General features: G+C 37.4%; 1 protein-coding gene, 2 long non-coding RNA genes and 1 pseudogene across 3 annotated transcripts; 3 read left to right on the top strand and 1 right to left on the bottom strand.

Annotated features, from left to right (window-relative positions):
• Positions 1-2,188: 2,188 nt before the first annotated feature.
• LOC147502526 (uncharacterized) lies at positions 2,189-3,417 on the bottom strand. Its single transcript, XR_015221721.1, has 2 exons — positions 3,283-3,417; positions 2,189-3,192 (listed from the first exon to the last, which is right to left on the bottom strand). It is a non-coding gene; the product is annotated as an uncharacterized LOC147502526 (long non-coding RNA).
• Positions 3,418-9,569: 6,152 nt separating this feature from the next.
• Positions 9,570-12,819, top strand: LOC147502525 (uncharacterized). The gene is made up of 7 exons (XM_086604554.1): positions 9,570-9,887; positions 10,280-10,471; positions 10,554-10,612; positions 10,704-10,724; positions 10,806-10,886; positions 11,104-11,206; positions 11,971-12,819. The coding sequence occupies exons 1-7, from the start codon at positions 9,570-9,572 to the stop codon at positions 12,733-12,735; spliced, it is 1,539 nt and encodes a 512-aa protein (XP_086460680.1). The 3' UTR covers positions 12,736-12,819.
• A 2,998-nt stretch (positions 12,820-15,817) lies between these two features.
• LOC147502524 (large ribosomal subunit protein uL18z pseudogene) lies at positions 15,818-16,410 on the top strand (annotated as a pseudogene).
• A 3,489-nt stretch (positions 16,411-19,899) lies between these two features.
• LOC147502523 (uncharacterized) lies at positions 19,900-21,328 on the top strand. Its single transcript, XR_015220012.1, has 3 exons — positions 19,900-20,817; positions 20,996-21,048; positions 21,228-21,328. It is a non-coding gene; the product is annotated as an uncharacterized LOC147502523 (long non-coding RNA).
• Positions 21,329-22,452: the final 1,124 nt, after the last annotated feature.

Here is a 22,452-nt window from a genome sequence, read left to right as displayed (position 1 = left end):
TAAGAAGTTACTTTTTATCGCCCTAATATATATTTTATTAAAATGGGTTTGTCAAAGAGTCTGATTTTTTTTTTTAATTCACTTTCTTTGTTTTTTGTTTCTGATTTTTTTGCTCCTAATTATTCGTAATTACCCATATAACAGATAAGGCTGGAAAAATAGAGCCAAGAAGTACATCTATAATATATATCTAAGGATAATATTCAAACAGACCACGCATCTGGTTCTTTTACCTCATGGAAATGATAATTTCAGTACAAGATTTGAAAAATAAATAAATAGATAATACACTTATACACATTTCTGAAAACATCGTTGTTTCATTTAGCTACGTGATTCACAAATGTTGTAACATGTGATTAACTAACTCCGATGCCACCCACCCCCAATAACTGACAAATAAAACTAACTGGTAAGATGTTATTATCTTTGATGAAGTTTGTTGTTTCATTTCTCAAAACTAAAAGATCCAAAACTAACAGAAAAATGCACCTTTTGTACAATTAGCCCCCCACATCTGCATGTGCATGTCAATTTTCTTCTTGTGACGAACAATTATAGTATTATCCTTGTCTTCTATCTGTTGCGGTCAACAAAACGAATCGTGTTCCATCAGTATTCATCCATTCCACCTGATTTTAAAAACTTGTAAAAGTCATTGTCTGCAATCTTCATAATTAACGTATACGGAATACTAGGTCTTATTTAGCGTGTCCAGATATTTAAGTTGCTCCATTGCCAACTATCTTCTTCAATATAGTGAGGTGGAGAAAAGAAGTTAAAAAGTTTTCAGTTCTATTGTTGATTGTCGTCGAAGATTGAATAAACTATTTTAACTACAAATTATTTGTAATGTTATGGACTTATGGTCGGGCTTGGTGACTTAAAAATAATAAAAACAATATAAAAAAACAAAATATTTAATTACACTATGAGAAAATAACAAACTGGTCTATCTCTCTTGGGCTTATCAATTATTGAACGATAGGAATATACTCATCATTGAAAATTTGAAACAAAGCTAATAAATTAGATCATAATACTTGTCATTTGACGAATCAAAATACCATGTTGTAATAACGAACTATTCTAATTAGTTACATAAAGTGAGAAAGCCCTTTAGACAGAGAAAAAATAACAAAGCTAACCTCGTCCCCCTTTCGAGCTCGACTGTTTTTAGGGGATTTCATTTTTTTTTTTAAGCTATTTTTAGAGAAAATTCAATTGATCACTTTCCGAAAGTCGAAAGAGGGACGTTTAGTCTACTCCCCACAGTCCATATTACTTGCATATGCTTCTAACAATTTTCAAGGTATGATGTCTCAGAACTACAATTATTTGAATTACTTATTCTATTCTTTTAATTCAAAATTTCTTTTGTTTATGATTTTGAATATATATCACCTTAGACAAAGTTTTGAACTTAATTAGGAATTTTGGGATAGAAATTATTTGAATTGGATATTTGCCATTGGTTCTGTCCCCTCTATGCAAATTATAAATAATAATGATAAAAAAACTTGGCGTGTTTTCATTTCCTAAGACAAAAGGCCCAGTTTTAGGAGCTCGCGTAGGGCCACCCAAACCTCAGAGCCGGCCCTGTCCATAACCATGGGTTCCAAACTTCAAATGCACGAGATCTTGTCTAGTAGCAGTCTATTGTTTCTTATACTTGTAGTAGTCTAGTGTTCAAATAGTATTAAGCCTCCTCTGCTCTTTGGTACATTCATCCCACACTAATGTCCTCCACTCCAACAATGGAATAGAACTCCGGAATTTTATCCTTCACATTATAAGAGTATACTAGTATTTCTGTTATGCATAGCACGAGGCACCCATGGGTAAAGCTACTTCATGCAAGCTCAGCTCTTGCCCTCCCCTGGGCAAAGGACGATTCCACTTCTTGTTCCCTTCGATTTTTTTTTTTTCTGGATGCCCTGTTTAAGCAACAGGAAGCGACCTTGCCTGCCACCAGTACCACCTCACGGAAGCACAAAGGAACCCAGATCATTTGACTCAAGGGTACCCTTGACTCAATTATTGAACGATAGGAATATACTCACCATTGAAACAAAGGTAATAAATTAGCTCATAGTACTCTTCATTTGAAGAAAGCCGCTAGTATTGTTATATCTTTATATTATCATCAAGTTTTAAAGTTTGAATACGTGAACATAACAAGTTTGTATACTTGGACGATAAAGTTATATATGCAGAAGAGATGTACAAACAAGAACTATGACATACAAAGTGACGCATCTTATGAACCAATCACATTGGATTCCTAGCTCCGAGCAGGATTGCGTGTGCGCGTAACAAGGCCTCTCTCACCCCTCCCCCAACTCCATCTATATGTTTCCTTCTTCCTCTCTCGTCCATGCAAACCCACCATATGTTCATATATCACAAGCTGGTTATATACTACGTACGTAAACTGATAACACAGATGGAAGTGCGGGACCTTTAATTTTTCCGTAACCATTTCAATCACAAACTCAACTATGAATTTATGATTATGTGCCAGTCGAGCAACTAGTATTTATTGTGTGCCTGTCAGCCTACAACTTCTAAAAGAAGGTGCACAAATCCCATAACAGTGAAACTTTGTACTGTATATATGCTCTACCGCAATCAATCAGAACTGGACAAGCGTTTCAATGAAAGGAAACCCCAATAATCTCGATAAAACATGCTCAAATTATAATGCCTCGAGGCACTAGCTTAAACCGGCTAACAAAATAACAATATATATACACGGTGATCTTGAAGTATGGAACTTTCTTTTCTTTTTTTTCTTTTTTTTGTAAGTTGAAGTATGGAACCTTACCTTTTAAGGACCCTAGCCCGAAGGCTCCCGGAGGCTCATCAACTCCGAAGGGAACCTAGCCCGGTGGCTCACCGAAACCGCCTCCACTTTGTCCATGAAGATAAATCCCAACTAACACTTGGTGGAATTCGAACTTGTAACCTCTCCCATGAGAAGAGGGGTACACAACCAATTGAGCTAGAAGCTCTTGTGTTCTTCTTGAACTCTGAAATTCCAGAATTGCAGAAATACATGTGTTCTTCTTGAAGTATGGAACCTTACCTATTGAATTATGAAATTGCAGAATTGCAGAAATATGTGTTCTTCTGATGCCTTTTGGGGTCTATACTCTTCCATGCCTGACCAGTATAAGCCCTGTACTGTAACTGAAATTGCACATAATTATCTGATTGAAATGTTAAAAGTTAATTTCAGTGCCTCAAACATAATCGAACATGCTATTAATAAAAAGGTACCTAGTTCATTCTCAATTAAACAAGTCCCAATTACTGTAACACAAATTTAAGCATTACAATAACGAATAGTCGTACGGATCTATAACAGCATTGTCACCATCATCAGAATGAAAGCTACAACAAAGATCACAGAAACGTTCTTACGTTCTCCATTATCATAATGATCATTGGACGCACCAGAAGCACCATCTGCAACTTCATCAACAAAAGGTTCATATTCCCAATTCGCAACTGGATTGACTACCGGATCAAATGGAAACAAGTCATAAGTTCCTTCAATGTAAGTAGAAAAGCCTTCGTCCATTACATGTGCACATGGCCACTGATAACTCATATCTTCATTTTCTTCCTCACACTCTGAACAATAGTCACTGTATGCGTTGTCCCACTTGAAAACTTCTAACCTCCTACAACCTATTTTAAGTATTTCGTCATCACTATGTATCTTTCCACAGTTAGTGATATCAAGGCTTTCAAGCTCAACACAACCTTTAAGAATAACTAACAAATCTTTCCTGTGAATATTAGTCGAAGAAATATCCAAAATTTTGAGTTTTGGCAGAAAAGTAGCTATCAGTAAAGCCGTGTTCTTACACACTGAGTTGCAGACTTCCAATTTAATGAAATTAGGACAGCATTCACTGACTTGTTTAAGTGTAGAATCGTCAGAGATGAAGACTTCGTCAACTTCCATGCTTTCCAGTACTTGTAAATTTCCAATTGATTTGCCAATTGTCGTCTTTCCTTCCAATACTGTCCTTTCAGAAATCTTTAAACAAATGTGCTCGAGTCTATGGCACCTGAAATGACTTGTTGAAAACCAAAAAAATTAGTATGGCGTTCATAGTTTTAAAATATATGTCAAATAAAACATTTTAAATCATTCTATTGGCCAAACAAATATTAAATGATGCAACAAGTACTGATATACTTTCAGAAAAGTTACTTTAAAACATATTATTAAGCCTGATACAACTCAAAACTTAGCAAATAGCAAATGTTATCTGCTGAGAAGATCACGCCCGTGCACACAAAATAACCACATGGTTGAAAGATTTCGAAGCCTGCATCCACATGCTTAATCCAGTCTTTCCTTACTACCGAAAAAAGTGAACGGATGGAAATGGGTTTAAAACTCTGACTCGGTTCAAAGATCATATCAGACATTCTTGGTCAAGTGCACACTCTGCGTGTACTCCTTATATAATTGCCTAAAAATTAGTTGTGTTGTGATAACCCCATGCTAAGAGCACCAATAATCACCTGACCAATTATATGTCCTGTTGAGCCTGGATTGCCATGTAATGTTTTATATAGCTGATTTCAACAACCTCATCCATCCACAAATCATAGTGGACTCTAACTTACAAACCACAATGGAAACCAAAAAAGAACAAACTTTTTTTTTTTTTGGAATAAGTTATCTCCCTAAGAGTATGATCATTAGAGGGAGGATCCTTAGTACAACGATATTTTTTTTTTTTTGGAATAAGTTATCTCCCTAAGAGTATGATCATTAGAGGGAGGATCCTTAGTACAACGACACTCATGAACATAACATCCATATGGGTGTACAAGCAAATAACAACATGTAACCATCTATCATTTGCCACCAAATATAAGCTTATATCTCAAGGTCAGATGGTCCTTCCTTGGATGTTTTTGAGCATACTCAAAATCATAGAAAACGATCCCGCATTCACAGCATTACAGCAAGCGTATGTTAGTTAAACCAAGGGTGTTATCCCAAATCTCCTTAATGTATCCATCAAGGTTCTTACCTAACCTTCACTCTTCGCTCTCCATCTTCGATTCTCAATTCTAGTTGAAAAGCCTTGTGCCTAACAGGAAACTACTAATGAAGCGCATGCCCTTGACCTCGACCGAGGATTAAACTTCAGGCGAAGCCCCTTTTTAAAGCATTTTTCTTACTTATCTTTATAAATTTGTAATAACATATAATCTCCATGTTATGAATATTGTCATAGCCCATAAGCTGATAGGACCCTATACAATTATTTACACACTGTTTCCCTATATTGCAAAACAACAAAACATTATAGAACTTTATAGGTCCCAATACAATTATTTACTAAATCCTAATGCCTTAAAATAAGAACTAGTCTTTTATTATATGCACGAATTGTCAAACACCACCCAACACAATCACATCATATATAGCATTAGACAAAGAAAAGAAAATTTGTCTTTTTCGGAGTTGTTTCTGTGCAACAATTCCTAGCATGAACACTTTAAGGGGTAAAACCGTAAATATATATATATATATATATATATATATATATATATATATATATATATATATATAAAGAGAAAATGAAAGAACCTTTCCGAAAGGAGAACAAGATCATCAACAGAAGCATTACAAGGAAAAATAATAAAAACTTTGGAAAAGAGAATGGCTGCCGCTCTCGATCTCTCTCAATAGTGAGAGTAGAGAAACCTTCTCCTGTGGGGAAAAGCAGTATCTCTCCTTATCAAATCTCCTTCTCTTCTCACCTTCCCTGGTAGCTTCTCTCTCTTCCCACCCCAGCTGCAATGAAGAAAAAAAATCGCTCCTTTAAGTGTTCTTGCAACACATAGGATGATCGACATCACAGGTCGTGCACTTCATTGGATCTGGCTATGGGGGTTTTGGTTTTCTCCTTTGGAGAAGCCTTCTTTCCCAATTTTGCAGATTGTTTCTTCTTTGAAGACCTTAAATAAGTTAGATCTAGGTTTCTGGTTATATTTTTCAGGTGTTTATTGCTTCAAGCTGGTTCCTTTGGATCTAGTAGCTCACTATCAGTGGCAAAGCCATGGGTTCAAAATCTCTCTGCTATTTCTCCGGGTTTGGCTCTATATCTTACTTGGCTGAGACCAAGGCTCTCTCCCATTATCTATTCCATCTCTGGATTGCTGGTTTGGGTAGTGATATGGTCAGGCCACCGCCCCTTTGTAGGGCTCTTGGTGGGGCATTCTTTTATGGGATTGTTAATCTTCCGCTTGTGTCGTGGAGTGTAATACTGCGCGATTTGAAGGCTCTTGAGTCTTTTCTTTGGGAGATCCAACATGGTTTTTGGTTGAGTACAGTTGTAGCTGATTTGGAGAAAGTGGTGGTGGGGTTTCCAATGTGGAATTGCTGCCGGTGTTGGGCGTTCGGTTCAGGTGGAGTTCGGTTCAAGATTTTATGGATGTTCAGTACTTGTTGTGGTTCTCTTGTCACTACCAAAAAAGTGACTTTTAGCCTCGGACATATTGCCGCGGCTAGGGGTTTGGTGGCTATATCTTACTTGTTGTCACGACAAACTAAATATGTGGCAAGAAGTACCTTTTTGCCTCGTGATTATCCTTTTGTTGCAAAAGGTGCATTTTTTGCAACCGTTTCAATGTGGTCGTGGCTTTAAGTCAGACCTTTCGTAGCGAACAAATTTTGCGCGTGGCTTTAATTAAGTGTTTGGCGTCGATGGCTGCAAAAAGGCTATTTAAAACATTAAATAATTATTTTCATTAAAAAAAAATCATAAAATAGAAAAACCGCAGAAAATAGAAAATAGAAAAAATAGAAAATCGAAAATCGAAATAATTAGCATTCCCGCGGTTCTTTCGCTCGTTTATTTTTTGATAGTTGAATCAAATAACAAAAAGAAGAAAGAAGAAACCCAAAAAACCCAAATACTTTTCACCGGCTGCCGCACCAGTGCCTTCTTCTTCACCGCCACCTTCTTCTTCACCACCAGTTGCTGCCTTTTTCTTCACCGGTTGCCTTCTTGTTCTTCACTGCTTCTGCCTCCTTCTCCATTGCTTATTTTACCTTCAGGTAATCCTCCTTCTCTGCGTTTTGGATTTAAGGAACTGCTCTTTGCACTAAAGAATCAGTTAATTCATTTCTAATCATCCATTTAGATGAGTTTTCTGCTAGAGTAAAACACAAATCTAATTATCTATACAAACCATTCACTAATTTGAAGAACTTTAATAGATTCTCAACTTTAAATCAAAATATTGTAGATGAATTAATCAAAATCCAAAAACAAAAAAAAAATTTGGAAGAGATGAGAATATGACGATTTTATCGAACTAGCGAGTTTTGTTTCTCATAATTGATGAAATGGGTTTTTGTCGAGATGTTGTCGTTCATGAAATTTTTGGGTCTCTGAAGTGTGAAGAAGGTTTAAGGAAGAAGACCTGTACCACTAAACTATACTCCCCATCTCATAGTAGCACTAGTGTAGTATAACTTATTTTTCTCAGTTTTATAGCCAACTCAATAGCTAATTATGTTTTTGTCCTTTCTCCTAATTCTACTTCTTTTTCAATCCTTCGTAATTTTGTTTTTTGGTTAGAATCATTTGTAACTTTGTTATCAAACATTTGATTTATTAATCCTTTATTAATTACTTTGAGAACACACAAGAAAAAATCAAGTATGATAACTAGCATTTGTTACTCAGTACTTCACTAATTAGTAAAATTACTAGTATATATAAGCGCTCTGTGGGCGCTCTCAAAGTGGGAGCTTCTCAAGTTAGGCGATCTCGCTCCCGCTCCCGCTCAACGATCTGGTGACTAAGTCAAGCACTTCATTATTTTATTTAAATCTAAATATCGTAAGAATATTTGATCAATTGATTCGACTTTTCTATTGTTAGAATATTGTATATATATATATATATATATATATATATGAGGTTTTAATCCAATTTATGTTATTTTTGGATAAAAAGATCGACTTTTCAAATTTAAAGCTTTAGCTTTCCTCGATTGAGTTCTAGTTATGTTTTCATGGCTATTGCTTTCTTCAATTATGTGAGACCAATATTTGGTGGTAAATCCCACATTTGGACAGATTAATATGGCCTTGTCACGCGAGTCTTTTTTTTATTGGTTCTCCTATGTTATGTTAGGATATGTTAGTGAATATATTAATTTTTGAACTTGATGTAGGATATGATATTCTTCTTGAACAAGATTGTCTTTTTTTTTTTATGTAGTTGTAGTTCAGTTTTTAAATGGATAAAAGTTGGATGGATCCGACTCTAGGAAGATGCAGTCGTAAGTATATACTTGGTTGTGAGAAATTTATCGAGTTTGCTTGGAATAATCAATTAAGGAACTTGGTGGTGAGATTTACTGCCCATGTGTAGGATGCCTTAATCTAATGTTATTGCCTAAACATATAGTGGAACATCATATAAAGAATCGTGGTATACTACGGAGTTATGTCCGTTGGACAAAGCATGGGGAGAGTGTGGAGGTAAATACCGAGTCTAATTAGGGTGATGATATGCATACAATGTTGCAAGATGCATTAGGATTTCAAAACATGGTTGGTATAGACAATGGCATACCACCTAGTTCGAATACAAATGAGTCTAGTTCCAAAGTGACACTTTCGAACGGATGAGCCAAATGAAGAAGCACATAAGTTTTACAAGTTGTTGAAGGAAGCGGACACACCCTTGTACCACTGGCTGTACTAAGAGTTCAAAATTGTCTTTTTTTCTAGTATGATTGCTTCATGTAAAGTGTCTTAACGGCTGGAGTAATCATTCGTTTGACATGTTGCTTGAGGTATTAAATGATTCACTTCCAAATGACATCAATATGCCCAAGAATCATTATGAATCAAAAAAACAACTTCGGGATCTTGGGATGGAGTGCATTAAGATAGACGCATGTCCTAATGATTGTATGTTGTATTGGAAGGATAATAAACCAGTCATGGACAAGGATAACTGTGATGTATGTGGTGAGTCAAGATGGATCCGCGACTTGGAGTGTACAGAAAATAGAGTTAGTTCATCTGCAAAACCTAAGAAAAAGGCTGCTAAGGTTTTGCGATACTTTCCTATAAAGCCAAGACTCCAAAGATTATTTATGTGCTCAAAAACTTCTAAAGATATGAGATGGCATGCTGATGATCGTACGAAAGATGGTGCTTTGAGGCATCCAGCTGACTCCAAGGAATGGAAAAGCTTAGACCAAAGATATCCTTCATTTGGTTTAGAATCTCGCAATGTCAGACTTGGAATGGCTAGTGATGGCTTCAATCCTTTTGGTAGTCTTAGTTCTATTCATAGCACTTGGCCCGTTATTCTAGTTCCGTTATAATTTGCGCCTTGGATGTGTATGAAACAACCTTTTCTCATCATGTCATTGCTAATTCCCGCCCTAGCAGTCTGGAAATAACATTGACGTGTACTTGCGACCATTGATTGATGAGTTAAAGGAGTTGTGGGAGAAGGGGAGTTGAGGCGTATGATGCCTCTTCAAAACAGAATTTTAAAATGCATGCAGCTATTTTGTGGACTATTAATGACTTCCCAGCATTTGCTAATTTGTCCGGATGGAGCACTAAAGGACAACTTGCCTGTCCCTCTTGCCATGAGAAGACTTGCTCAAAATGGTTGCAAAATGGGAAAAAGTTCTGTTATATGGGAAGTCGTAAATTCCTGCCACTTGATCATAAATATCGAAAGAATAAGAGTTCTTTTGATAACAAGACAGAAATGGGAGTTGCCCCAAGCCCCTTTACTGGAAGTGATGTACTTGCTCAATTAGATAGATTCGACCAAATCACATTTGGTAAGGTGAATAGTGATAAGGTTATTGGACAAAAGAGAAGTCGAGAGGATAATTCTTTGCCACACAATTGGAAGAAGATTAGTGTATTTTTTGAGCTCCCATATTGGAAATACCTTTGTTTACTCCATAATCTAGATGTCATGCACATTGAAAAGAACAACGGTGAAAGTTGGCTTGGGACAACTGCTGAATTTAGAGAAGAAATCAAAGGATAACCTAAAGTCAAGACAAGATTTGGTGTTAATGGGTATCACGAAAGTCACTTCATCCGATAGCTAAAGAGGGTAACAAATACTATATCCCCCCTGCTCCCTTTACCTTGTCCTTGACTGAGAAGAGGAAGCTTTGTCAATTCTTGAAAGGTATTAAAGTTCCGGATAATTTTTCATCAAATATATCGCGTCATGTTCAGGTGAAAGAATGCAAAATACCTGGCCTAAAAAGCCATGATTGGCATGTTCTAGTGCAACAACTGCTTCCAGTTGCAATACGTGGAATCTTACCTAAGGAAGTTACATTAGTTCTTGTTGAACTCTCTAATTTCTACAAGCAGTTGTGTTCAAAAGTATTATGGGTTGCAGAGTTGGAACGTCTTGAGTACCCGGTTAATTGTCACACTATGCAAAATGGAAATGATATTTCCTCCATCATTTTTGATGTTATGGTGCACTTGCCTATTCATTTAGCTGGTCAAGCTAAGCTCATTTGGACCAATGTACTATCGATGGATGTACCCAATCGAAAGGTCAGTAAGTAAAGATAATAGTAATGGTTACTTTTGTTTGTATTTTGTTAAAATTTGAACTTAAATTTTGTCATCTTTTATATTTATTCAGGTACTTGTACACTTTGAAGAAGTATGTTAAGTAATAAGAGTAGACCGGAGGGATCCATTGCGAAGGGTATCTTCTTGATGAATGCTTGACTTTCTGCTCAAGATACTTAGATGATGGGATGGAGACTAAGTTCAACCGGACAGGGAGGAATGAAGAGTTCCGAGTTGTTGGATTGGATGGACAGTTTTCTATTTTTTTAGGATACAGTCGTGCTTTAGGGAAAGGAACGTTTAGGACTTTAACAGGGCGATGAGTGGGAACAAGCTCGTTTGTATGTGCTAATCAATTGTGAGGAAGTGGTACCATTTATTGAGTAAGTCCACTTTATTGAAATTGTGCTTTAGTTAAAAGAAATATTATTTATAAACCTATGTCGTAAATGCAATAATGTTTTGTACAGGAAACACAAACAAGTGATTAGGGATGAGCTCGGTCGGCGGGGAAGTGCTAGGAATGTGGACCGTATTCATAATGAACGGTTTGGTAAATGGTTTGAAAACCAAGTAAGTGTTAATTGTATGCGCTAGATTATGTATATCGGTTTATGTACTCTATTTACTTTTTTCCAAAGTAGTTTTGTAGATAGCAATATGATTTCACTGTTTAGTAACATGCCTCAAGAAGGATTCTACTTGTTTTATTTATATTTATGTTTAGCTGATTTAGGGATATTTAGAGGATGTTTAGTACAGTTTAGATTTAGTTTCTTATTTAGGGATGTTTGTTCTACTTGGAATTTAGCTGCAGGTTCCTAGAGCATTGGTAATTAGTCTGTCCAACACAAAGAACAAGGAAAAAATAGGAAGATGTTAGTAAATCTCTCTCCCCCTCCCTCCTGCATTAGTTGTTTCCTTTTCTTTTGGATCCTGGAGAGTGGAAGACAGAGAATGTTTCTCTGCATTACCGAGTAATTAGTTGTAATAGCTCTTTTTCTTTGCTTCAGAGTATATCTTGATCTAATGTCGATCTACTATAATGACTTTACTTGATCTAGTTGTGTTATCAATAGTGGTAAAGTTATTAGGGCTATTCAAAATTTCAAACCTTATAATAATTACTCATGTACAACAATTTATATTCTCGCTTGGATAGAGTGTTCTCGAGGTCCGAGCCTCAAAACCTTGTAATAAAAGTCCAATATTCGCCATGTTGTTTGTTGCAAAAGAAGCCATTTTTTGTCTTCTTTCTTTTTGATTGGAGCTACTTGCTACTGATTGCTTATGTTTACTGAAGTTCAACATTATTTTTTTTCTCCTTATCTGAATAGGTCCAGCAAATGAAAAAGGATGGGGAGTTGGTCAGCGAGCAACTTCAGAGTTTAGCATATGGTCCTAGTCGATTTGCTTCTTGTTTCAAGGGCTGTATTGCAAATGGATACAGATTTCACACAAAAGCTCGTGAGTCACGAAGGAAAACTCAGAATAGTGGAGTTTTTGTATCGGCAGAAACGTCAAGCTTTGCGAGCGCGAAAGACATGAACCCAGTGACCGGTAGTGTGGGTTATTATGGTGTGTTGAATGACATAGTTGAGTTGCGTTATTGCAAGGAGAATAGAGTGTTTCTGTTCAAGTGTGATTGGTGGGATGTTATGACTCGCGCAGGAATGAAAATAGATGAATATGGGTTCACTACTGTGAACTTTACACGAACCTTAGCTACGAGTGAACCGTTTATTTTAGCATCTCAAGCTGAACAAGTTTTTTATCTCCAAGATAATTTGGATGATAATTGGCGAGTTGTGTTAAAGACGCTTCCAAGGGACTTGTATGATATGGGTTCAGTAGTTGAGTCGACTGAAGATAACACGTCTTGCATGCAGCAAGATGTGGATAACATAGTTGACAGCACACACGACATTAACGGTTGGACTAGGAGTGAGATTGATGGAGTAGAAGTTGTTGCGGATACTATTGATGAAGATATCATTGACGGTGTCGAATGTGATGAAGACTTCATCAATGATAGTGATTGTGATGAAGACCTTGATAATGATTGTGATGAAGACAATGACAGTGACGATGATTATATGTAGTTTTTTGTGCTATTTTTTTTTGTGGGAACAAACTCATTTTTTGTGCTGTTTTTTTTTTTGTGGGAACAAACTCGTTTTTTGTGCTATTTTTTTTTTTTTTTTAATGTTTTGGGAGTGGTTATTATCTAGTGTCTTCCTTAATGGATTTACTTGATGAATTGCTTTATGTGACGATTTAGACAGGTGCAATGGTCAAACGATTTCGAGAGGATCCTAATGGTGACGAGAGCGGTAAGTTTAACTAAACTAACATTCTAGTTCATTATTGTCTTATGTTTAATTAATGAAGCTTTGGGCTTGTGTACAGCTGGAAAGTGGGTAAGGGGCACTTCTACCCTTCCTAAGGTATTTGACCAACCAAATGGCTCAAAGTTGGAATTGGTATGGAAAGGCAGACAACCAGTGGGACCTCGGAAACATCCAAGCTTGTTCTCTGAATCTCTTGGAGTATTAATGGCAACGTCACGTCGATTTGATTGGACAAAAAATTGGGAGCTCCAAGATGTAGGCGACAAAGAGTGGTTATGGGATAACATTAAGGTATGGACATTTGGATCTGCACACACTTGCACTAATTTAAAAAAACTGTCTATTTCATTTCTTAGTAGATCTTTTTGTCTCTCGTTTTAGGATAAATGGGAACTTGATGAGACCCGGAAGGAGCCCACTTTGGCTGTGATTTCCGGGGACGAATTCAGAAACAAAAAAAGTAAATGGAAAAGGAACTTTTATACCCACTATGCCACATATGAAGAACGTATAAGCCATAGGCCAGAGCAACTATCGCAACAGGAGTGGGTTCAACTTATGGAGTTTTGGGATACTCCGGAGCATCAAGTAAGAAAAAGTGTAATGTTTAGCTTAAGTATTTTTATAGGGTACAATACTAACTAGGAGATCTTTTTGTATAGGCAATTTCTAAACGTAATAGGGCTAACCGTGCTAAGCAAATAGCGAAGCATGCTGCTGGAAGAATAAGTTTTCCCCAGTTTGAAGAGATAATGGTACATATGGTTATTATTTTTATTTTCCCTATCATGGCATTGAATTTGACTAGTGATTAACAATTAATAAATTTCTTTATATTTGGTTTGAGTCGAGGTGGAGCACCCCTTCCCTAGGAGATCTTTTTGTGAGGACTCACACAAGTTCACAAACGCTGACGCTCTTGATGATCAATCAAGAGAATACATTGTATGTAACAATTTCATCTTAGTAATAGCTTCAGGTTTAAATATCATACTCGGCTGTATTTAATATCCTGTGTGTAATTTTTTTTTTGGAATACGAAGCACAAAATGAAAGACCTAGCAGGTATAGATGAACATGGGACACAACTACCTCTCTCAGATGAGATCTATAGGGAAGTGATGCCTCCAGGCATGGGCGTGTGAGGTTGAAGGGGACGAGGTGTAACCCCAACCAGCTACTTTGGCTCCCGACTATCTTCAGACAATCGTGTGAATGACCTGGAAAGCCAGTTGGCTGAAATGCAAAGAGTAGCACAAGAGAAGGAGGAGGAAAGACGACTTGAGATTGAAGAGATTAAGAGGCAAGCACAAGAGAAAGATGAGCAAAGGCGACATGAAATAGATGAGATGAAGAGGCAGTTGGATGCACGAGATGCGGACATGGAAACACGACTTATGCAAAAGGTGGCTAATTTTGCCCAAATGGTATCACGTAGGTACGTAAACATGCTTAGTTTCTTGTCTATGAATGTTCTTTTTCTTTATAATCTGAGATGGTCTCTTAGAGTCTCAGAGTTATCTTCACCCCTGTTAAAAACCTTCCTGGATGCATATTGTTAAGCCATTGAGTCCAAATATTTGTTTAAGTAGTTAGCTTAGATTTCATGGCAACTTGGTTAGTTCTGGAAGTGGTTTTGAGCTTAATATCAAGTACTTGCAACTTTGAGTCCAAATAGTATTTAAGTAGTTGCTTAGAGTTCAAGTCAGGAACCCGATATACACTGGTGTCCAAGTCTAGAGCAAGCTAGAGTTCCAATTTGATCGTTACAAGGGTTGGTTATATTAGTGCTACTACTTAACAACTGTTGTAAAAATTTCTACTGAATCTAATAGTTTCTTGTAGGAAACAAACCTATTATTGTTGGCTGTTGTTGTTTGTTTTTTCTTTCTACATACATTGTGGTTATTATGTTATAATAGTGTAACTACTTAAACATTCTATAATAGCTTGAGCTCAGGTTCTTACCATCCCACCAGAGTGCTGCACAAACTTGAACTATCGGAGTTGTTGAATATATATTAGGATTAAAAGAAAAGATACCCAAATCATTTTAAATGCTGATTGACCTTTTTTCTGTTCATTTTGATAGATTATTATGAGACAAGAAGGGAACTATGGAAGTGTTGTTCTGAATAATAGACCTTTAATTCCCTAAGCTTGATTGTATTCAACTGTGTGCTTCTTGTTTTGACTCTTGGTGCCTTTTGAGTGCTGTCTATGTTTTGACTTTTGAGATATTGTCTACTCTGGTGTCTTTGTTCAGAAATGTGAAAACGAGGTTGTCACGTTTTAGTAGTAGGATGATCGATCCTGCATTGCGTTAGATTCTAACCGTGATCCATGTAAGAAACCATTTTTGTAGGATATTTCACTTCCGAAACTTGAGTTTAATCTTGGATGGCTAGTGAGATGCTGCTGAGCCTCAGTAAACCCATTTTTCTAGATTGAAGTTTCAGTACTCCTACTCAATTGGGAAGAGGTGCTAGAGCAGGGTTGTGCTTGAACTGCTATCGCAGTCTCGTTTAAGCTACTTGCTGGCTTTCTTCATGAAGAAAATGATGACCCAATTTCAATAACATCAAGAACAGCAGGATATGAACTGGGCATATCGGGAACAAAAACTGGTCTTGTAAAACTCTCGTCGTAGAGTCTTTGACTTCTAGATATTCCTGTGCCACACATATCAGTCAATTGCCATAGTTCTGTTTTATTCTGATCAGCTATAAGAAATTGGGGACGCTGGGTGTTCCTACACTCAACTTGTATTGGTTTTCTCTCACCCTCATTCTCTTCTAGGCAGCAGAAGAAAGAGCATATCCAAAACCCAACCATGGTGTTCATCAAACCCACAAAGTCGAGGGCTTACTTTAAAAGCGTTATCAAGTCAAGTTCGGGGAGAAGGAGAGAGCTGGAAAGACGGATTACGGGGCTCGTATCCGTCTTATCAACCAGACAAGAACAAGTATGGGACACCCAAATATCGCTTTGTTGTCGCGGTTTACCAACAAAGATATAATTACTCGATTTGTATCTACTAGTATTGCTGGTGATATGATACTTACATCAGCTTATGCCCATGAACTGCCCGATATGGGCTTGATGTTGGTCTCACCAATTACTCTGCAGCTTCTTCAGACCGGCCTTCTCTTGGCTCGTGGTGGTGTCCTGAAAACACTTTCGAGATGGATGAGTAGTAGTAGGAAAAATGTTGAGGCAACCGGGAAGATTTTTCTATTGAGCTCATCGATTCCGGGGAGGCCTTTCCGTGCATTGCTTGATGTAGGCCTTATTAGAACAACAACTGGTGCACTTAAGGGTGCATTGGATGGTGGGCTTGACATTCCTCACAGTGACAAGAGATTTGTTGGATTTAAGAAAGAGAATAAGCAGTTGGATGCAGGGGTTCACCGAAAGTACCTCTGAATCTTCTTCAGCATCAAGGTGGTCTGAAAAATATTCTTTCTCGAATTCCTCTTCACTTACCGAGTAGCTATCCTCCTGCCGAATTTCTCCTCTCTTGATTGAGTAAACTTTCTTTTCTTTAGAATCTTCAGAATTTCCTTCTTCTCCTTCTGTATTCAGAGAACCCACTTCTGATGGCTCAAATTCAGTTCTGACCTCCTCAAATTTGTCCTCCTGTAACAGTTCTTGTTCATTTCGAAAAATGGTCTGCCACATATGGAACTATTTCCATGTTATTTTGCTTTTCAATCTCGGTTTGATTCACGCACACCTTCATCCTCTGCTGGCATGAGTACTTGCAAATCTGTTTGAAGCTTGTACCTCGAATGAATGAACTTCGACTTGTGAACCTCTAACCTGTAGGTTCAAGGGCTTCATCCACTTCTCTGTAAGTTCTCTCTTGTGTTTGGCCAACTTCTTCATTTAAAATCGTACTTTTAATTTAAAATTGTGGGTGTGTGTCGGGGAGGATTTTGATGTTAAGGAAATTACGAAAAAGACGATAAAATCTGCCACCAACAAAGAATGTCCTAAGTTGGAGATGGACCGCCACAATCTCGCCTTCGAACAACTTAAAGGGAAGAGATTTTTACTAGTTCTAGACGATGTGTGGAATGAAAACGGTGAGAAATGGAATAACTTGAAAGATTTGTTATTAGGAGGTGCAATGGGAAGCAAAATAATTGTAACCACTAGAAGCTTAAAAAGGTTGCGCTTATAATGGGATCCGTTTCACAATATAAAGTGTTAAGGTTGTCGAAAGATGATTGCTGGGATTTGTTCAAGCAAAGGGCATTTGGTTCAGATCAAAAGCAAGGAAAGCCGAACCTTGTGGAAATTGGAAAGGGAATTGTGAGAAAGTGTGGGGGAGTGCCTCTAGCAGCTAAAAGCCCTTGGAAGCTTAATGCGGTTTAAGACTGAGGAACATGAGTGGACGAGTATCAAAGATAGTGATCTTTGGAGATTGCCTCTAGAAGAAGTTGGGATTTTGCCTGCATTGAGAATAAGCTATAATCATTTGCCATTCCATTCCTGTTAATGCTTTTCCTATTGTGCTATATTTCCTAAAGGTTGGGTACTTTCGGGCCGAACCCCATCCAATTATGGGTGGCACAAGGGTCCGTTCACACGCTCGAGAAAAATCAAATCTTAGAAGATATAGGTAATCGTATGTCAAAGATTTGATGTGGAGATCGCTCTTTCAAGAAGCGTAACTAGATTACTTGGGGAGATTCGACTTTGAAAATGCATGACCTTGTTCATGACCTTGCAATCAATTGCGAGAACAGAGTACTTCATTGTGGGAAAGGAAACTAAAGGAGACATCCCTAATGGAGTACGGCATCTATGCTAGCGTGGGAGAAGATTTGCCGGTTGAGTTCGAGAATCCTTGCGTAAACATACAAACTTACGGACACTTCTTTTTAACTCGAAATTATCTCTCACCGAGGATATTCTCTCAAGCTTTAAATGCTTACGTGTCTTTGGGTTCTTTGGTAGAAACCGGGAAGTTACAAGTTCCATTGGTAAGTTGAAGCCTAAGATACCTTGAGATTATATCCGACTCTTATTCACCGTCCCCAACTCTATTACTAAGTCGCAAAGTTTAGAAAGCTTGGGGCTTTTATGTAGTAAAATTACACTCATTTGCTGGAGAAATCTGAAATTGCAAAACTTCGAGCACATTTATACCCATAAGGACAACGTGTTAACATACATGCCATCCGGCCTTAGTCATTTAACTTCTATTCGAGATTAGAAACTTTTTGTGGGGAAGGGATTGGATGCAAATTGAATGAGTTGAATGGACTAATACATATCAAAGGCACATTTGAAGATTTTCAATCTTGAAAATGTGAGCAATGCTAGAGATTGTGTGGAAGCGAATCTAAAGGGTAAGCCCAACCTTGCAAGGTTACATTTAGTATGGAATGACGAAGTTAATAGAGTGAAAATTGATTTTGATGTGCTTGGGAAGCCTCGAGCCACATTGAAATCTTAAAGCGTTGGGCATAAAGGGTTACAGATAACAGTTCCCACGGTGGATGACGGATCCATTGCTCCCATTTAGTCTTGATTAGTCTCAAACAATGTAGAAATTGTCAAAATCTCCCAAAGACTTGGTCAACTCCCATCTCTTAAGGATGTACACCGAGGAATTTGAAAACTCTGCTCCTCGCTTTCGGAGTTCAGATCGAGTCTCAGAGACCGATTTAGTACCCGCTTCAATTGCTTGAATGGGCTTCAAGCTCGTATAAACATCGATAAATGGGCGATATCGGGCCGGTGCCTCCCCTTCAATGTGCGAGATTGAAGTTACAGATCGCTTCATCGATTGATGTTGTTGAAGTAGCGGTTGAATGATCCATTTAAGTTGAATCAATGGAAGTTGGGGGTTCAGGAAGCTCGCTCTCCCCTAATTGGGTATCCCCGGCCAAAGAGAGAAATGACTTTCTTTATTAGAGTAGTTCCCCGAGATACTCCCCAACAACTGGCTCAATGGCAATGCTTGGTGCACTTAGGCTTGGCTCAAGCCGCCCAGGCTGCCCTTGTTTGTTTTATTGTTATTTATTGTTAATAAGCGGTGCTGAGGGTGGTCGTAGATCAGATGGTCTTTTAAATCGGATTTTTTGCTGCTTGATTTGACAATTCGGAACCAAGGTGTATCTTGGGAACCAAATTTTAAGTACCCCGACTTTGTGGTTAGTTCTTACCTCTTTTCCTATTTTTTATGCTCCATAGTTGTCCCCGCTATACTAAACATATGTTCCCCAAGTTGAGGAAATAAGTATCAATGCTTGGCCCTATATAGGAATGATTATCTTTTTTTTCCCCACTAGTTGGGGAATAGGTACCTGATTTAGAACATGGTTGGACGGAATAACTAAACAATAGGCTAGAGAAGGTGGGGCACGCCTTCATGGAGTCGAAGGACTTGAAGGTGCGGTGTGTGGCTTTTTATTTGGTGGAACAAATTGCCTTGCCTTTAGTTATTGTAAGTTTGATGGGGCATATAAGAATTCTAGACTACCACTAGTGCCGGGAACAAGGCATCATATATATGAAGTAAGAGATTAGGTTTAACTGAAATATTAAACTAAGATTTGTTGGTGGATATGACCAATCTTTTTATTACATTTTTGTGGATATCGGTATATCACCGATTCTGGGCTGGGGTAGAGTGCAATCTTAATTTTTGCTTTAATTTGGTAAAATGTAATTGCAAAGGCTAATGAGTTTAGATTAATTCTAAATGATCTCCTCAGTGAAGACTTATTATCTGAATGAAGAACCACATGGACACTTTCTTTGGACACAAGAAATGTCTCCTTTTCAGGTCATATGTAGTCAGGTTGGATACAACGTCAGGGATGTCAGAAAGTAATTTAAAAAAAAATAATACAGTGAGGTTTTCCTTTCGATTTTATTTGCTTATAGATGTGTCAAATGTAAAATATTAGTTGAAAGGTTGTCTTAAACTCTTAGACGTTTTCGGTTCCCATCCTCAATTATTAATTTGTTTTTCTTCAGATGCTGCATGGTCGTTTTCTAATGAGGTATCTCTCGCGGATACAACTGTAGGACTCGGGTTCTTTGAACTTTCTCTGGTTTGTAGTTGTACACTGTTGTTTTGAACTTTGCGGAATTTAGTTGAAGTAAAGATACATGCAACACATCACCCCCTTCAGTCCACACAATCTACACTGAAACCAAGCTTACAGAATTTAATTGAAGTAAAGCCACATGCAACATATCACCCCTTCAGTCCACACAATCTACACTGAAACCAAGCTTACATACAACGTCCACACACTAGGGGTATATTGATTTCAGTTATTTGTTGAGTCAGTTAAAGTACCCATCCATGCGGGTGGAAGCATTCCAGTCTGCTCATGTACTGTCTGAAACAATGGGGGCAACATTTTATACACTCCACCAACCTGGTTCAAGGCAGAACTACTAGTTCCTACTCCATCCACCGTTTCACCACCACTCCCATTAGTCCAAATACTTATCTTTGGCTGCAGTCCTTGTACGGCACCTGCATTAATCTTTGCAAGTTCTTGGAACACACCACCGTTGATCATCATATAATCTCTTAATGTCGTGTAGTTACCTCCCAGTGCTTCTAAGAGTGTACGCAAATATGTGCCTTGTGCTTGAGCTAGTGCAATTAGTCCTTCCGCCTCTTTCTGCTTTGCATATAATTCTCCATCTGCTACTTGTTGACTGGCATAGAACGTTGCTGATGCAAGTGCTCTTTGTCTGTTTATCCTCATCATTGACAAATTTAAAGTAGAAAAGATTTTTATCTGCCATCATAGTAAAATCGCCTGTTAACTGATGGGGTTTAAGGCTGATTATTGGGTATTGTCAACTACGTCATAATCCATGTGTTTGCTACATTATAATATTATCTATCTGTATTATTAAGTTTCTAATAATGGAATTGCATCTACATCTACTCTGTTTTGTCTAGAATCTAGAATTCTAGATATGTTACAAGTAGTGATCGGTCTTGACTTGTTCCTTTTCTTTTGGGCAGGTGAGAAAAAAAGGGCAGGGAGTGGCTATCATCCTTGGTCTTTCGGGTCTTAGGTATGAAATAGCTACAAAACTTATAGTGAACATTTTGGTTTATAGAGTCGACACTAATGAAGCATATGCTAAGCTTGGTAGATGACTAAGCACTGTTGGAGTGATAAACCTTTAATTATTGTCTTCGGTTTATGTCTTTCTTGTTATTTCTAAACTTTTCTTGTTGTTTGTTTACGCAGAAAATAAATGCACAACGATGGCTTATTGTACATGCATGATTGATTCCGAAACTTCATAGTTTTTGCGATTTTGGCGCTAATAGGCGGAATATGGTACTATTATTAAGGTATGCCTCTTGTTGGATTTTGAACTTTCATCATAAGAATTTTTTGTGTAGATAGTTTGATACTTTTGTTTGTGTGATACCGAAATACTCGAAAGATGGATTGTTATTTCTCTTATTTTTGGTAGTGATTGGAATTGGTTTATGTAGCTTCCATGTGAAATGAAATTTCACTTTAGATTCTCATTCATAGTTCTATGTGGTTTTAGTACACAAATTAATATTATTATTATTATTATTATTATTATTATTATTATTATTATTATTATTATTATTATTATTATATATACAACACTTTTTGCCACGGCCATTTGCTATAAAAAAAAAACCAAAAGTAATGTTTTGCCGCGGCCATTTGCTGCAAAAAAAAAACCAAAAATAATGTCTTGCCGCGGCCATTTGTTGCAAAAAAAAAACCAAAAATAATGTCTTGCCGCGGCCATTTGTTGCAAAAAAAAAACCAAAAGAATGTCTTGCCACGGCCATTTGCTGCAAAAAAGAACAAAAAATAATGGCGGGAGAAACATTTATTGCCACGACTTGTGGCAATAAATACTTTTTTTGTGCGTGCGTGTTGTGACAAAAAGAAATTAATTTATTTTGACAATTAAATTAATTCAAATAAAAAACAATGTTTTGCCACGACATGGTCGCGGCTAAATGTTCACTCTCTTGTAGCGGTGGCAAAAGTCGTGGCAACAAACTTCTTTCCACACCCTTTTTTGCCTCGAGCGAGGCTAAAAGTTTTTTCGTGGCAAAACACATGTTGCCACGAATTTTGGGCTTTTTGCCACCACAACTGACCGTGGCAAAAAACCATATTTTTAGTAGTGTGTATTGTTTTCATCTATTTTTTCTTGTGTTGTTGTATGTAATCCATCTTTTGATTAATATAATCAGTTTGTTCATTGGAAAAAAAAAAAAAAAAATAATACGTGTCAAAGATCTTTGACTCCTAGCGCTGACAAACTTAATAAGTTGGCTTGGTTCAACAGCTTTCCCTTTGTGTGTATCAAACACTCCACGGCAGTTAACATTCTTCCACAAAGAAGGGTCTTTCGAAACGTTGTACCAAGAAGTACAACACAATGGTGCTCCAACTATCAAATCATTAATACCTA

This window comes from Coptis chinensis, chromosome 4 (assembly GCF_015680905.1).
Source record: "Coptis chinensis isolate HL-2020 chromosome 4, ASM1568090v1, whole genome shotgun sequence".
Taxonomy (NCBI): domain Eukaryota; kingdom Viridiplantae; phylum Streptophyta; class Magnoliopsida; order Ranunculales; family Ranunculaceae; genus Coptis; species Coptis chinensis.
The sequence above is the reverse complement of the archived record's forward strand: the minus strand, read 5'-3'. Positions and strand labels throughout refer to the sequence as shown.

Coding starts and splice junctions, on each gene's coding strand:
- LOC147502525 (XM_086604554.1), top strand. CDS start 9,570: ATGCATGCAGCTATTTTGTGGACTATTAATGACTTCCCAGCATTTGCT. Junction 10,613..10,703: donor TGGATGTACCCAATCGAAAG/GTCAGTAAGTAA, acceptor ATATTTATTCAG/GTACTTGTACACTTTGAAGA. Junction 11,207..11,970: donor GTAAATGGTTTGAAAACCAA/GTAAGTGTTAAT, acceptor TTATCTGAATAG/GTCCAGCAAATGAAAAAGGA.